The sequence below is a fragment of the Balaenoptera borealis genome, assembly GCF_965194805.1.
Source record: "Balaenoptera borealis genome assembly, chromosome: X".
Taxonomy (NCBI): Eukaryota; Metazoa; Chordata; class Mammalia; order Artiodactyla; family Balaenopteridae; genus Balaenoptera; species Balaenoptera borealis.
This window is the reverse complement of record NC_138881.1, coordinates 94,333,904-94,349,005: the sequence shown is the minus strand read 5'-3', so window position 1 is coordinate 94,349,005 and position 15,102 is coordinate 94,333,904. Positions and strand designations below refer to the sequence as shown.

General features: G+C 42.4%; 1 protein-coding gene across 2 annotated transcripts in view; it reads left to right on the top strand.

Annotated features, from left to right (window-relative positions):
• The window catches only part of CAPN6 (calpain 6), a 49,527-nt gene that overhangs the window by 19,726 nt on the left and 14,699 nt on the right, over nucleotides 1-15,102 (top strand). Inside the window, exons 2-3 of one of the 2 annotated variants that reach the window (XM_082377725.1) lie at nucleotides 5,726-5,905; nucleotides 14,810-14,941. In XM_082377725.1, the coding sequence (XP_082233851.1) occupies nucleotides 5,741-5,905; nucleotides 14,810-14,941 (297 nt within the window). In that variant the 5' untranslated portion in view covers nucleotides 5,726-5,740. Of the gene's footprint in view, nucleotides 1-5,725; nucleotides 7,453-14,809; nucleotides 14,942-15,102 lie in introns of those variants that run through there. The other variant, XM_082377726.1, reaches the window with a different exon arrangement.

Here is a 15,102-nt window from a genome sequence, read left to right as displayed (position 1 = left end):
CCTGGTAAGGATGGACAAACCTGGGAGGCAAGAGTGAGGGGGGAGAATCCCCATTTTCAGGGCTTTATTCTAGCTTCTGCTGACCCCCAACTGTGGGCAAATTATTGAAATGCAGGCAGAATCTTGGAGCCACACTGTGTGCAAAAGGTCTTTAAGCCCTGGAAGCGGGGTCCATGGGTGGTACACTGTTGCACAGGAGGGAATGAATGGCAGCAGAGTCTGTCCTGTCTGCAGAGCCGGGGTCTTCCTGTCCTGGTGACAGGTTGATCTTGGCTATTTCATGATCAGCCCCTGGCTGGCCTGGTTTTGTTTTTCTCTGATTCTTGCATTGGTGTAAACTTACATTTGCAGCTGGGGGCTCTATCCGTCCCCACCGCAACTACATTGTTCTGGGGGCTTAACTGGACTACTTGACCAGAGCAGGCTGGGGTGAGAACGGGGTGGCAAAAGGATTGGAGCATTGCAATTAAAAATTGGTTCTGAGGATTTGGAGCTTGAAATATGGTGACAAGCACGTAGGAAAATTAAACAAATTCTGCCATCCTGACAGTCACTTCAGGCTTCAGGATAAAGCATCCTGGTTTGTAATTAATGTTTTTATTGAAATTCGACTAATGTCTCATTTGCTAATATTTGTTGTGAAATTAAGGACATTTTATAGTCTGAAGGAATTTAGGAAAAGATTCTACGGGGGACGCCTAATTAACTTGCATTCCTCTTGCAGTTTGTGTGTATGTGAGTGTGTGTGCACAAACGCGCATGTGCGTTTATGAATACTTGGGATTTGAATAGCATTCTTTATTTATCCTTAGAGTCCTTAGCAGGCGAGGCAGAAGTCTAAACACTTGTGTAGTCAGGAATAGGTTAAAAAGCAGGCTTTCCGTATCCTTGGGACTTTTCAGTCCCTAAATTAAAAGCAGAAAAAGCCCCTTTGTGACCCCAAAACAGTGTTTCTTTGATTAGCCTTGATTTGAAATCATCTCACCTTCTGACAGCAATTCAAAAACAAAACTCCTAAGTGCATTCTTGTAAGAAGAGGACAATAAGAATTTTCAAAAGCAATGTCTTGAGGTTTTGTGTTGGCATTCTCCAGCCCCCCCTTTTTTTTAAATTGTGGTAAAACGAGTCAGGAGGTCCAGGTTTTAGTGCTAGCTCTGTCACCAACTGTGCAACCTTGGACAAGTCCCTTCACCTTCCTGTAAAAGCAAGGAATTGGACTAAGTGATCTATCTCTAAGAGTCCATCCAATGTAACATCCTAGAAAAATTGGAATTAGATTTTCGCAAGGTTATAAAATTAGACTTATAGGATGGGCTTATTCCAGCCAAGAGGGAAAAATAAAAGGGGTAGTGGGGCAAGTCAGCCAAAATGGAGAGGTGGAAGAGAGAGGAGGTACTGAATGGCAGAGGGGCCATTTTATATTGGTCTTTCAAATGTTTGTGTGTGTCTTACTTAAAGTATGTGATCAAATCTCCTCATTTTCCACTAAGGACAGAAAAGGGATTTAACTTGCTTAGAACGAGCGCTTCCTAATACTACTGCCCTATATTGGTCTTATCCTTAATAGTTAAAAAGCACGTTCACATTCCTAATTTTGTTAGATCTCCCCAATAACACCCTGAGGTGTATATGGGGCAGCCATTTTATTCCCATTGCTCTTATGGGGAAACTGAGGGACAGAGATGTTATCTACACTAAATGATCGTATTTGGGACTGGATCTCTTGACTATGTGTGCTCTTTTCATGATTTTGAATTGCTTTTCATTTTTTGATAGAGTTCTGCAACAATGGAATTAAAGGAAATCGTGCACTCTTTTTTCTTGGAATTTCTTTGAACAGGGTCTTCTCTCTGGGCAGAGTAGATGTGTCCTATATAAGGCTGGATCAGAGGATTTTTGTGGTCCCTTTCAGACCTCAGAATATCTGGCCAACAATCTGAATCTGAAGAACCATACGTTCCTTGGTAGATGCATTCTCTAAGGTGTGGCTATGCTTCTGCCTGTGTAGACATGGAAAGCACTCTTCTCTGGGTAAAATGTGGATGCTGAATTTGTATTACTTCGCCTTCTCCAAGCCCCATTTCTGTCATCACACCACCCCCAGGGGTGAGGATAGGGACCCCCGATTGTGGTGAAAGTGGCTGCTACTTCATGCCAGGACAGAGTTAAGTCTTCTGTATTCACTTTGCTCTGCAAACTCCTAATTGCTTTGACCTCCGATTTTGCCCCAAGTAGAACACAAGGGGGAAACTGGGGAAAAGGAGAAACCAGCCAGGAACAACACCCTCGGGGGCCCTGTTCTCTCCCTCTCTCCCCCTTAAATACCCTCCCCTGCCCTCCCACTCACCGCAATTGAAAGCAGGTTGTAAACCGCAGACTGGATTTCTTCTTATCAGATCATAATTCTCTTGAGTAAACTGAGGCAGATTTCATTTTTTTTTTAAACTTTAGTCTTTTTTTTTTAAATGTATTTTTTTAAACGCATTGTTTACTTTGTTTATTTGTTTCTTTATTTTTGGCTGTGTTGGGTCTTCGTCTCTGTGCGAGGGCTTTCTCTAGTTGTGGCAAGCGGGGGCCACTCTTCATCGCGGTGCGCGGGCCTCTCACTATCGCGGCCTCTCTTGTTGCGGAGCACAGGCTCCAGACGCGCAGGCTCAGTAGTTGTGGCTCACGGGCCTAGTCGCTCCGCGGCATGTGCTTCTGTTTACCGACTTTCCTATATGTAGTCTTTAACCTAAAGGCTCTCTTGTCTTCACAGCTGGGTACAGTAAGATAACAAAGAAGGAACATTCCCTTCTCCACTCTCCTATGCCCTGACAGGGCAAGTTGTTGATGACAAACCCAAGACAAATTTCTGAGTTTCCAAAAGTTTTCTGAGACTTAACTGATGAACCCTGAGATGTGAAGTGTTCGGATTCTCCCATGCTCATCAAACCATGGAAATAAAGAACCTTTTCAATATCCACCACGGCCATGAATTCTAGGCAGAATGCCTCAAAGTTAGGTATCATGTTTGCGTTGGAGGGTTTTCCTCATTTGAGCTAAAAAAAAAAAATCCCTTCTTTAAGAAGGCAGTGTGGTGTGATAGGAAGCTGCACACTAAACCGGGTGTTACACAGACGAGGCTTCATGGCTGCCATGAAGAGAACATGAGCTGAAATGCACCCTTCAAACAATAAATTGCCGCACAAACATTAATTTTCTACATAAGACATTCATCCATTCCACAAATATTTCCTGAACAGTGGCTGGGTACCTAGCTCTGTGCCAGGCTAGGTGAGAGGACTTACGGTGTGTATCTTGCACTTATGGAGCCCTTTCTACTTATTCGAAACACCTGTACACTAATCGTCTCATTAGGGAGAGCCGCAGTGTAAGGAGGGCAAGATAAATAACCCCACTCCCCTGTTGAGAAAATTGAGGCACAAAGAAACCAAGGTCCCAGCAAATGGAATATAGTTTTCTGCTACCTAGTCAGAAATAGGGGGCAATTCTACTCCGCAGGTCCGACGGGGCGTGGGACTGCAATTGTACTCTAACGAATGCCTGTCAAAGTTGAGGCTATTGCTGGCTCTTCCTTATTTCCTGTGTGCCCCCAAAATGCATGTGCCCTCACCCAAAAAAGCTTGAATTATCCACACCAGCTGTACGTTCTGTCTCTGATAAAGTCGACTGGAATCATACCGGTTTTGAAAATCAAACTTGATTTTCTTCTCAATTGATGCCGTTTCTATCTGTAGACAGGCCTCTTTATATAATAGCGATTCCCTTTGCAGGCGCCTTGCCTGCCTCGCCATTTGACTAGGTAACAAGGTAGACTGGCAGTAGCAACGGGCCTTCCCAAGAACAGGAAATACTCACTTATCCAAAATGTTCAGAGACTAGGAGGCTCTGGGAAACTAAATATCCTAATTGTCCCAGACGATCCCCCATTTGCAGCCCCCAGCCTCTGGCAATCCACCCAACCTTCCAGGAAAAGCAAGAGGCACGGTAGGGTTTGTTGTAAGTTTGAGCACATGTAAAAATTGGGGTCCATTTGTAAAAGGCCCCAGAAAGGAGCCCTGGGCATACATTCAGTTTGGCTCTGATGCTGCTTAATGGAAAACTCTTACTGATACCGTCCACGACTTCAAACACAGTGAAATGCACGTTAATATTTAAAACCCGTGGACAGACTTAAATCTGATGACTGAAAGCATTTCAGTACTTGCAGTTTCCTATAGCCTTCCATTTGAAAAACAATTGCCAATAAACAAGGCTATGGAAAAACTGGTTATTTTCAGCTTCTTATTCCTTGGATTCAGAGAAAGGGTAAGTTTGTTTACATATATTGTAGGTTGCAAATAACATCGAATTAAATTTTTTTATGGTTTTCAAATGGGGAGGCTTCTTTACCAGTGAGACATTTCGATGTAATACTAAAGGAACGGGAAGTAAGATAGTAGAGAGGTCTGATTAATATTACACTTTTTATAAAATAGCAACTGCCTCATTATTAACTGAGTTTTGAGCTGTGTTACCTACACAGATATTCTTTAAAGTGCTAATTAATTAGCCTTTTTTTTTTTTCAAATTTCGTCCATTTTTTAGCAGACACTCTGACCTTAGCCAGATTTTTTGTTTCAACCCTCATGTAATCATAGAATATAGACACAGTTATCCTTAAAATATATTTTTGAAATACTTGGTGCATATAGATTTTACAACCCCCTTCTATTTACCATTGACTGTCATCAGAGGATCATTAAAATCATTACAAATCTATCTTTGTGAATCAAGCAAAGTCATTGAAAACCCTATTATCACCCCAAAGCTGTTTAAAATCAAATTTGCCTTTCAAATTATCCTCATAAAAACCAGTGGTCAGGGGCATTTGAGTGTGGGGCACTCTGATAGACATTGCCTGAAGAGCCACTATATTAATTCTCTGTATAGCCATGTGAGAGTTGTTTTGTTGTTTTTTTTTAAGAAAAGAAAGCAACAGTGTATTGACACGGGATAAGAATCCACCAAATTAGTGTAACTGAATTTCGGAGTCTGCCTTTTATGGTGCGCAAATGATTGCACACCAGACTTTGAAGAAGAAAGACACATACAATCTTTCTATCTTTCCTTGTCTTTGGAGGCCATCTGCTGAGCTCTGTGTCTTGCATTAGTCTTCCTGGCCAGTAATAAAAACGCAAAGCTCTTTAATGATAAAAGGGAAGGAATTGTGTAAAAGGGCTTGTTAGAAGTGAAAGGGGCTGCTTCTCCCCTCAAGCACAAAGTGTGTGGCCCTTCAGGGCACCAAATTATTCTGAATATAGTAAAGCGATTTTCCCCCTTTCTCTTCAAATTTACAATTGTTCTGTGCTTGAACTCCTCCCTGCCAGTGGAAGATGGAAGATTGCCCTTTAAATTATAATGACTTACGTTTAACTAGCAATCTTAACGTTTATTATCTATTTTTCCAATAAGATTGTTAAGGCCCGTATTACCCCATTTGGCAGATGAGGAAACTGAGACCCAGAAATGGTTTAGATGCCTTATCCCAAACCCCAAACTAATTTGCTGCAGACCCTGGGCCCTTCTTTCCCTGAAAATGGTGACTTTTCCTTTAAAGCTAAAACTGAGGTGCCTAGCTCTGGGAATAAATCAATGGACGACAACTGTTTGTCTAATCTCAGGGAATCTTTAAAAGACTTGAGAACGTCTTCCTTCAGTAACAACAATTTTCTCATTCTAGACATAGTTTGACATTATGGGTCCTCCTCTGAAGCTCTTCAAAAACCAGAAGTACCAGGAACTGAAGCAGGAATGCATCAGGGATGGTAGACTTTTCTGTGATCCAACCTTTTTGCCTGAGAATGATTCACTTTTCTACAACCGACTGCTTCCTGGGAAGGTGGTGTGGAAACGTCCCCAGGTAACTTTGTTGTTTCAATTTCTGTTTCCCTCTTGATCTCTTTCATCATAAATCTACTTGGTCCGCTATTTCACTCACACAGCCCACTGCGTATAGACCAGTTTAGCAGGCAACTTTATTTATTTTTTATAGCCTAATATCCTTTTTATATTTTTAGAGCACAGCACAATTAAGAGGAAGGTATAGAGATTTCCCATGTATTCCCTGCCCCCGGACATACGGAGTGTCTCCCATTATCAAATGCCCCCTCTCAGCGTGGTACCTGTGTTACAACTGGTGAATTTACACTGACACATCATAATCACACAAAGTTCATAATTTACATTAGAGTTCACTCCTAGTGTTGTACATTCTATGGGTTTGGACAAATGTATAATGACATATAACCATAATTATAGTATCCGAATATTTTCACTGCCCTAAAAATTCCCAGCAGACAGCTTTAAAATGGGAAGTTTTATGGATTTGTGCTTCTGGCTCTAACTTGAGGAATCTTGAATTTTAGTCACATTTTATCAGATTTCGTAATTTAGAAAGAACAAAAAAGAGATATACCATGCTTGTTTTCTTTTGGAAGTTCATTTGAGTAAATCTGGTAACTCAGAAAGCAACTATACTCTTGTTTCTTTACTGAGTTACCTATGACAGCAACTTCAAGATAATCTCAGACCATTGAAGAGAAAAACTTATATGGTGAGCATAAATGAAATAAACTCAACAGGGACAAGATGGAGTTTGAAATGGGGGAGGGAGACTTCTTTGCTGCTCTTTGGATACCATCATCTGTATTCTCCCACAATTAGCAAAGTGGGATCCAAGTAGGACTGTAGCTCTTTCACCACCTCTTCATAGTTACTATGGTTCTCTGTGGAACATCTGTATATTGTGTCTCTAAAGCAAGTCTCAGAACCCCTTTACAAGTCCTACATGAGTGGGAGGTCAATGTACAAAATGATAGGATGTTGGAATCTGGAGAATAAACAGTAACCTGGTTATATCTAAAGGGTATGACTAGATAGAAGGATATTCAACCTGGGCTCCATCCCAAAGTAGGTGACCAGGTATATAAGCCACCAAGGGCTGTTACGAAATGCAAATTCTTGGACTTTCACAATATCCTGAAGACCTTCTGATCCTATTTCATGATGTAGCTTTTTTATGCACTATTATGGAACCATCTCAGTCAGCAACTCAAGGTTCGCCTTCTTCAATGAACAATTTCCACAGCTTGAACTCCTAAAGGGAGTTCTTACAAGAGCTACTTCGGTTTATGTAGGTTGCCACCAGGGGGTGCCAAGATACATGGGTCACGTCAAGGCTCTTGTTTTCTATGTGACTCAGAGGACATGTCTCCATTTTTGCCCATAAAGTATGATAGCCACTGAGAATATAAGAGTTGGAGAAGTTCTCTCCATCAGAAGGAAGATTACACTGCTGCTGAGTTTCTGTGCCTCCAGTTGTTGACGTCCCTGTAGATCACTGACCTGCAATACAAATCTGGAAAACATGAGCAGAATTCACTAGCCACTAATTCAGTATGGAGAGAGGTAAGATTTTTTCCCCCCCAAATGCATGGAGAAAATAGAAATATGCTGTTTGGGATCCACTCTTATGAATGGATGGTGATAATGAGGGCCACCACTCTTTTTTGATGGTTGGCTATGAAAGAAAGGAGATCAATAGGGCAGAAGTAGCTGAAAAGAAGGCAGGAAATTGAGGGAGGTTTTCTGGGGGAGGGTGTCTTTTACAAATAGGACAGACTTGAACATATTTATAGGCTAAGGAGGAAATAGTAAAGAAGGAGAGGTTAAAGACACAGAAGAAAGAAGGAATAATGGATGGGGGTGAGGTCCTGGACGAGGTGGCAGGAGATCTGATGGGCAGTAAAATCGCAAGCCAACATGAAGCCATTCTCCTGATGTGAGCCAGGCCAACAGTGCTTCCTGTATTGGCCTGTCTTTAGACACATCCTCCCTCCCGCATCTTGGCTCAGTCCTTCGTCCTTTGCCTTCATCTTCCAAATTCTGTGGATTGAGTCCTAGATGAATTAGCAGGGAAGGAAAAAAACTTAATAACCACTGCAATAATCCATCTTGCCTCTGAGGCAAGCGATACCCCTTCCAAGGTGACTGGAGTGTCAGAAAGAGAGAGTGAATGGGGTAGAACAAGGCATAGGCATTTAGGGCATGCCTACTATGGGCCCAGATACTGTGTTGGGAGTTTTCTATACATTTTTCCATTTCATCCTAATTTGCTATAGCTTAGTGAGGTAGGTATCTTAAAAACCACTTTGATGTAATTCTTTTTTTCCTGGTGTAAAAAATAAAGGTAGATACTATGTTCATTTTATTGATGAGGAAACTGTGTCTCAGAGGGAAGGTAAGAATTTTCCCAGGGTCAGACTACTAACAAGCTGGGATTTGAATCCAGGTTTGACTCCAAAGCCTGTATTAGTTTTTACTCTACCATGCTGCCATGTCAGGGAGATAGATTTGCTCGTGTCTCTTTTGATAAAATAGGTAGCTTCCCTCCAGTAAGTTCTCACATTCCTCCTCACTGTGTTGATGCTGTACGCCCATTAATTGATCCATACTCTGCCTTTTGAGAGCATACTCTGAGCTTAGTCTTAATTAGGCCCAAAGAGAGAGTCAGTTAAGAAACATTTATCGAGCGCTTACTCTATGCCCGCCTCTGTGCAAGATGCAGACGAGGCCTGGGGCGAGGGACTCCCATTCCAGCTGATGAGATGGATATTGAGCTATCGAAGAGTTAAATAAGAAATTACTGCTGCAGAAAGGAGATGCTATTTTCAGGCATATAGCCAGTAAATCATATAGGGTTTTGAAGAAAAGGAGATCATGGTGGATTGGAGTGGTTGGGGAGGGGGGCTCTTGTGGGGAGTAGGGGGAGAAACAAGGTTCCGGACCACCATCTGAGCCTCTTCAAAAAGCTGGAGATTCCTCTCTAGCCAGAGTGGAGGCCAAGCCTATGGGCAAGAACCATGTCAAAGTTCTCTGGCCTCCCATCAGGAAAGCCAAGAGACAGCCCTAGGCCTCTCTAAATTGGCTCAGGAAGACCAGATGGGTCGTTGGACTCACCTGCCTCATTGGCAAGGTTGAGATCCTCATTTGCAGGGAAGCTTACAGACATCTTGTCCCTTGGCATGCCACCCAGCCTCATACTCAAACAGGGTTAGTTTCTGAGGTCTCTAAAATGGAAGAAGCACGATTAACCAGATATTTTCTGTCTCTTTCCCTCCTGGGTTGCAAAGCCTCCATGTCTGTAAACACCACTGCTAATCAAACCAACCAACTGCAGTCAAGTGCCACCATCCTAGGGCAGGATTGAGCTCCCCTTCTTCCCACTTGCCACTTCCCTGCTGCGTCCTAAGGAGCCACTTTAGATAGGCAGGGATTATGAGAGTGTTTTGCAGTTGTTCGGTGCCAGTTCATCTGCCCATACCTTTCAGAGGAAGATCCTTCTCCTTAACACCTCCATTGGTCCAATGACCCCGGCTACTAGCTTCCTGGGTACACAGATATATTGCCTGAGACCTGTCCTCCTGGACTTCCCTGTCCTCCTGGACCTTCAACATGTAAAGTCTTAGCAGATTCTAAGAGCTGAGTTCCCCTGAATTACAGTGTGATCCTAAGACAGCAGGTAGGATATTTAGGCTGAAATCTAGCCACCAAATTCCCACAGAAAATCTCTTCTCCAGCTCCCTGCAGCGACTCTCCCCTCCTATCCGCCTCTGGCTTTTTTCCTGACTGACTCATACCCAGCTACAATCGTGTCTTCGAGTCAGACACAGCTAGTCTCCTGCTAAAATGGAGCAAGGCCTTTTGGGGATTGCACAGCCAGCTGTGGAGGAAGCCAGGGCACCTGCACAAGATCTGGCAGCTCTCCTGGTCAGGTTTTGAGTTCAGCCTCCACTACCATGGCGCTTGCCCAGGTCTTTTCACTACCTTGGGTGAGAAGAGGCCGATCAGGTTCCGGATTAAAGCAAAGGTGGGAGGAATGGGAGGGAACGGTTGAGAGGGGACATTAGAAGCAGAGAGAGATTGCATATGAGGGACCCCGATAAAGGAGGAAATATTTCTCTCTTTGTGCTAATAGAAATTTCCAACACCCAGCTGAATGGGACACCCCTGTAGAGCAGTTTTGGCCTAGACTGTTCATGAATTTCTTTTTCTTCCCAGAGATCATGTCCCTCCACGTGAATAGTCCTAAGTGTTTTTTTTCTGTTGACACAATCGAAAAGAGTTGAATAGGCCAATACTCTTGCCATCTGTCCTATTTATTTTAGATTCTGAATTTAAAAAACACTAACAGCTTTATCAAAGTACAATTTATACACCATAAAATTCAGTTGCTTTAAGTATACAAAGCAATGATTTTTTAAAATAAATTTACAGAGTTGTGCAAACATCACCACAATCCAGTTTTAGACCAGTTGCATCATCCCAATACAATCCCTTGTGCACATTTGCAGGGAGTAAACCCCTCCTCCCCCCAGTCGCAGGCAACCAGTAATGTACTTTCGGTTTCTGTCTAGATTTGCCTATTCTGGACATTTCACTTAAAATGGAATCATAAAAGTCACTGGCTTCTTTAGATTAGCATGATTTTCAAGGATCATCCATGTTGTAGCATGTATCTGTTTCTTTTTATCGCCGAACTGTATTCCATTGCACGGATATATAAATTTTTCCCAATAAAGCAGTTTGGGATTTACACCCGGAGTCTCCTTGCAGAAGTCTGAAGGTTTAAAGAAGAAGATAATTCTGTAGTGACTTGCTTGTCCAGTTTGGAAGTGGAAGTTGGGCTTAAGGTATTATTCTATGGTTCCATACTGAGTTTTCCTTGGAGGGGTTAGGAAGGAAGAGAATGTTTTACCAATGACAAGATCGTCATGCAGAAGCAAAACTCCCCAGCAAGTAAAGTTGACTCCTTGTGCAGGTGGTTCAACATTGGTCCGAGCCGAGGTCCACCTATAAATGCCGTGTCTGGAGATGGTACAATTTTCTAAGGATAAGATAATGGTTGCTTGGACTAGCTGATAAAGCCCTCAGGCCCTGAATGGCAGCCCTGGGCCTTCTGGGACGACTTAGAGCCTTGGACTCAGTCCTAATGTACCTACTGCAGGGCCGGCCTCACTTGTGAGTGTCCACACTGTCTCCATCCCCATGGGACTGCTAGACTGCCCATAGCACTTTTGAAATGCCTCCACTCTTCTGGCTGCTGATTTTCTAGGCAGCCTTTCATTTTACTGTGGTTCTTGAGGTTTACCCTGGACCTCAATGTTTATTGTCAGCAAATTTCACCTGTGTAAAAAAAAAATTGCTAAATATGTGGATGTGGTAGGTGCGAAGAGAGCCACATAGAGTGACATGTGTGGGACTCCAAGGCTTATAACTGTATGCCTCCCTCCCCCACCACCCAGAGATCTCTGGGAAAGGAGATGAGGTAAGGACAATGGGAGGATCTCTCAATGCTCAGCTAAGAGAACGTACTTCCTAGAGACGCTGCTTTGCTTGTATCAGTAGAAGGCTTTGGCTCAGGGATGGGGGTCTGCAGAGACCATTCCTGGATTTACTCTTGGTGCTTGACTTCCTAGTTGTGTGTTTTCCCCCTAAGAAATTATTTTGCCTTGACAAACAGCCCAGTTCAAGGATCACGTCGACTAGGCCAACACAGCTGGGAACCATTAGAGGTTCAGCAATCTTCCCTACCTCTCAAGCCACACAAATATGTGACTATGTGAGCTGTGACCTCTCCTCCAACTCCACTCCCTACCATTTCAGCAGAGCTTGGGCTGCAACGTCCCATCTGCGCTCTGCATCCCAGCTTTGACTTACAGGAAAATGTCTCCAGCCTTGCTTCCTTACCCCCGCAGGAATTATAGCCAGTTGTCTAAATCTAGGGGAAAATTCAATAAATATCCATTTCATTGTTTTCAAATTTGTCACCAAAAAGTCCATTTGGCTGTTAGATTTGCATTGGCTCATTACCCTCTACCCTTTCTACCTCCTTAGCTATTTCTAGTCTTTCACTTCCTTAAAGAGGTAAAAAAAAATGTGGCTTAATAAAAATGTTCTCCCATGCTTCACATCATGGTGCTGACATACATAAGAGTTTGATTCATATTTCGTGGATGAAATTGAGGAGATTAAAGCACATTGGTGATATCTAGCCTAGAACCAAAAGCTAAGACATGAGTTAAGCCAGTCTTCCAGAATGATGGAGAGCTTTTAGGTGAGCGTTAAGCAAAGAGACATAAAACACTGGGATGGATGACTGAGAGAATTAGTTGCATCTCCATCCCTGAAGAGCTTCACAGTATTATCCTTTGCATGGTGACCATTGATCAACTTAAAGGCAAAAGGATGAACCAGCTGATGTCTAGAGGTTCCTTCTCTAACTGTATATGAAGAACCTAAAACTTTAATCCTAGGTCTACTAACTAGCTAAATGACAGGAGAGGCAAGTTACTGCCCTTCTCTGAGCCTGTTTCCTCATTTGTAAAATAAGCAGGTTGACTAAATAGTCTCTAAATTCCTTCCAGGTTTGACAGTCTATGGACTGTTAACTCATTTTTAAAAACCCATTGTTAAATAGCCATCCATCAAGTATGAAGAGTGGTGAAGTAAAACTGGGGCATGGGCCAGTTTATGAGAGGAAATGGAAAATAAGGTGTTTTTTTTTTTCCCAAATGTATGTTCTCCAATGATTACACACAGCTTTACACACACACACACACACACACACACACACACTATATATATATATATATATATATATATATATATATAAATGTAAAATCACATTCACATTAGTCGACAGGAGAATAATTATCCAGTTCCTCAATTTGAGTTCTGTTTCCATGTCTTTTTGCTTATTTACATGATCCTTTAGGTCTTAAATAGAAGTTGACATGCCAAAAGTGTTTGCTGAGCCTAGATCCCTGCTGTGAATTAAAGCCTTGTGGAAAATCAAGACACTGTAATATAACCCCAACCACTAATAACTCTACATAAAACCAGCAAATAATTTGCCTTAATAATCTAAAAACACACTTTTCCACATATCGATGTTCACTTTATTGTTTTTTCATGCTTGGAAACTATTATATGCATCATCTAAGTCCAAGAAATCACTGTATAACTTTACATCTTGCTACAAATAAAATGGTAATGCCTGACTCAGAAAGGAAAAACTGTGTTTCGTCTCATCTTAGAAAGGGCAAAGAAACAATCAGAAGAGAAAGAATATCAGGATTGAATCCACCCAACACACCTGCTTTATGTTCAATAAGTGAAAAAACAGGCAGCTCCCAATGCATGAAAAAAATTTAGTAAGATAGAAGTCTTCTCCTAAGACTAAAAAGTAATGAGACACCAGACATGCATCTAAAAAAAAAAAAAAAAAAAAAAAAAAAAAAAAAAGACCAGAAAACCAAAGCTGACGACAACCCACCTAACTCTCTCCTTTTGGCAAAGGGATGACCAATTAATCTTCAGTTTGGACTTGTCCTTGCCCAGAATGCCTATTCCTTTCCAGAGTTATTTTGGCTTTTAAAGAATATTTGGAATGTTTCATTCTGTAGACCAGACCCTTCATCAAGGAGAATTATGTCCATTAAAAAAAAGAGGTTTGAGAACCAGAAAAATATAGCTGTCTCTATTTAATAATTTTTTAAAGGATATATGTCTAGATTTTCTTTCCATTTGAGACTAGGATTTATTTCTGCTGGGTAAGCAAAATGTCAAGGTACTGGCCAACGGCCTCCTCCACGAAGCTGTCTCCATCTACCCAAGACTTCATTGGTATTTCCTGCCTTTGAACTCTGCAAGGGCTGATACTCTGAGTCACGCAAACGTGTCTTCAATTATATGGTGTCATGTATGTGACTATACCTCTGTCCATGACTGTCTCTCTACTCCTTATGCCTCCATACCTCTCCCTTGTCCAACTGCTAACTCTAGTCATCCGTAAGGCTTCAGCGTGAACATTACCACCACTATTCAAATTATTTTGTCTACCACCAGGGAAATTTTGGGGATCCTTCCTTTAGGCATTGATTATACTTTGAAAATTCCTCCATTACATTGTGCTGGAATTGTATTATTTGGGCCTCATTTTCCTACTTGCAGTGGGAATGGCACAGCTAATGATCTATTGGGGAAAGACACACACATACGCCTCAAACAAATACTTCCCCCACTCTGTCCAGGTTCTGAACATCCGCTGTGGGAAAAGAGTATCTGTTGAAGTGCTCCTAGACGCGGTCTATTACCACCTGCTATTAGTGCTGCTGCCATCTGTATTCATCCAAAGATGTGGGGAAATCTTGTTGCATGGACACCGCTGTTGCCTTTGCTTTATGTTAGGAAAGGGCTTCATGTATAAGGTCTCCTAACTCATTTTTCTGGAGAGGGAGAAGCATTAATGTCCACCTCTATCAGGCCTTGTCTTTTAAGTGCAATCACCCATCTGAGCACAGGCGCTTCAGAAAATCTCATCCTGACAAATAGGATCAGAATGTAATGTGCTAATCCCTCGTTCTCCTCTTTACAAGCTCACTGCTGCAGTGAAAACTCTCTAAACCTCAATGATAGCTATGTCTGAGGGCTCCCACCAGCACGTCTCATCCTGTCTCAGTCGCATCCTCTCCTTCCATTTCTCCTGCCACCTTCCCACATGACCCTTTTTCCTGTGTCTTGATGAGCTACTTGCTTTGTGTTTGTTTCCACAACCCCCCAACACTTCCTTTCTCCTACCTGTGGAAGTCCTGGTAATCTTTCCACCTTACCTCATCTGTGAAGTCTGTCCTGCCTAGCTGAGCTCACACTGACCCGTGGGGAACACTTCCCAGACTCTTAGAACCAACTGTTGTATCCACAGGACATCTGCGATGACCCCCGTCTGATTGTGGGCCATATCAGCAATCACCAGCTGACCCAAGGGAGACTGGGGCACAAGCCAATGGTCTCTGCGTTTTCCTGTTTGGCTGTTCAGGAGTCTCACTGGACAAAGGTACCGACCTCACTCGGTTTCCACCTCCTTGTCTTCTTTAGTAACTTTCGGAAAAGTCAGCTCGTAACTGTCTCAGATTGTTTAATTCCTGAAGTCAGAAGTATTAACGATTGCAGGTGATTTCCCTCAATTTTATTATGAGAATTTTCACAAATACAGAA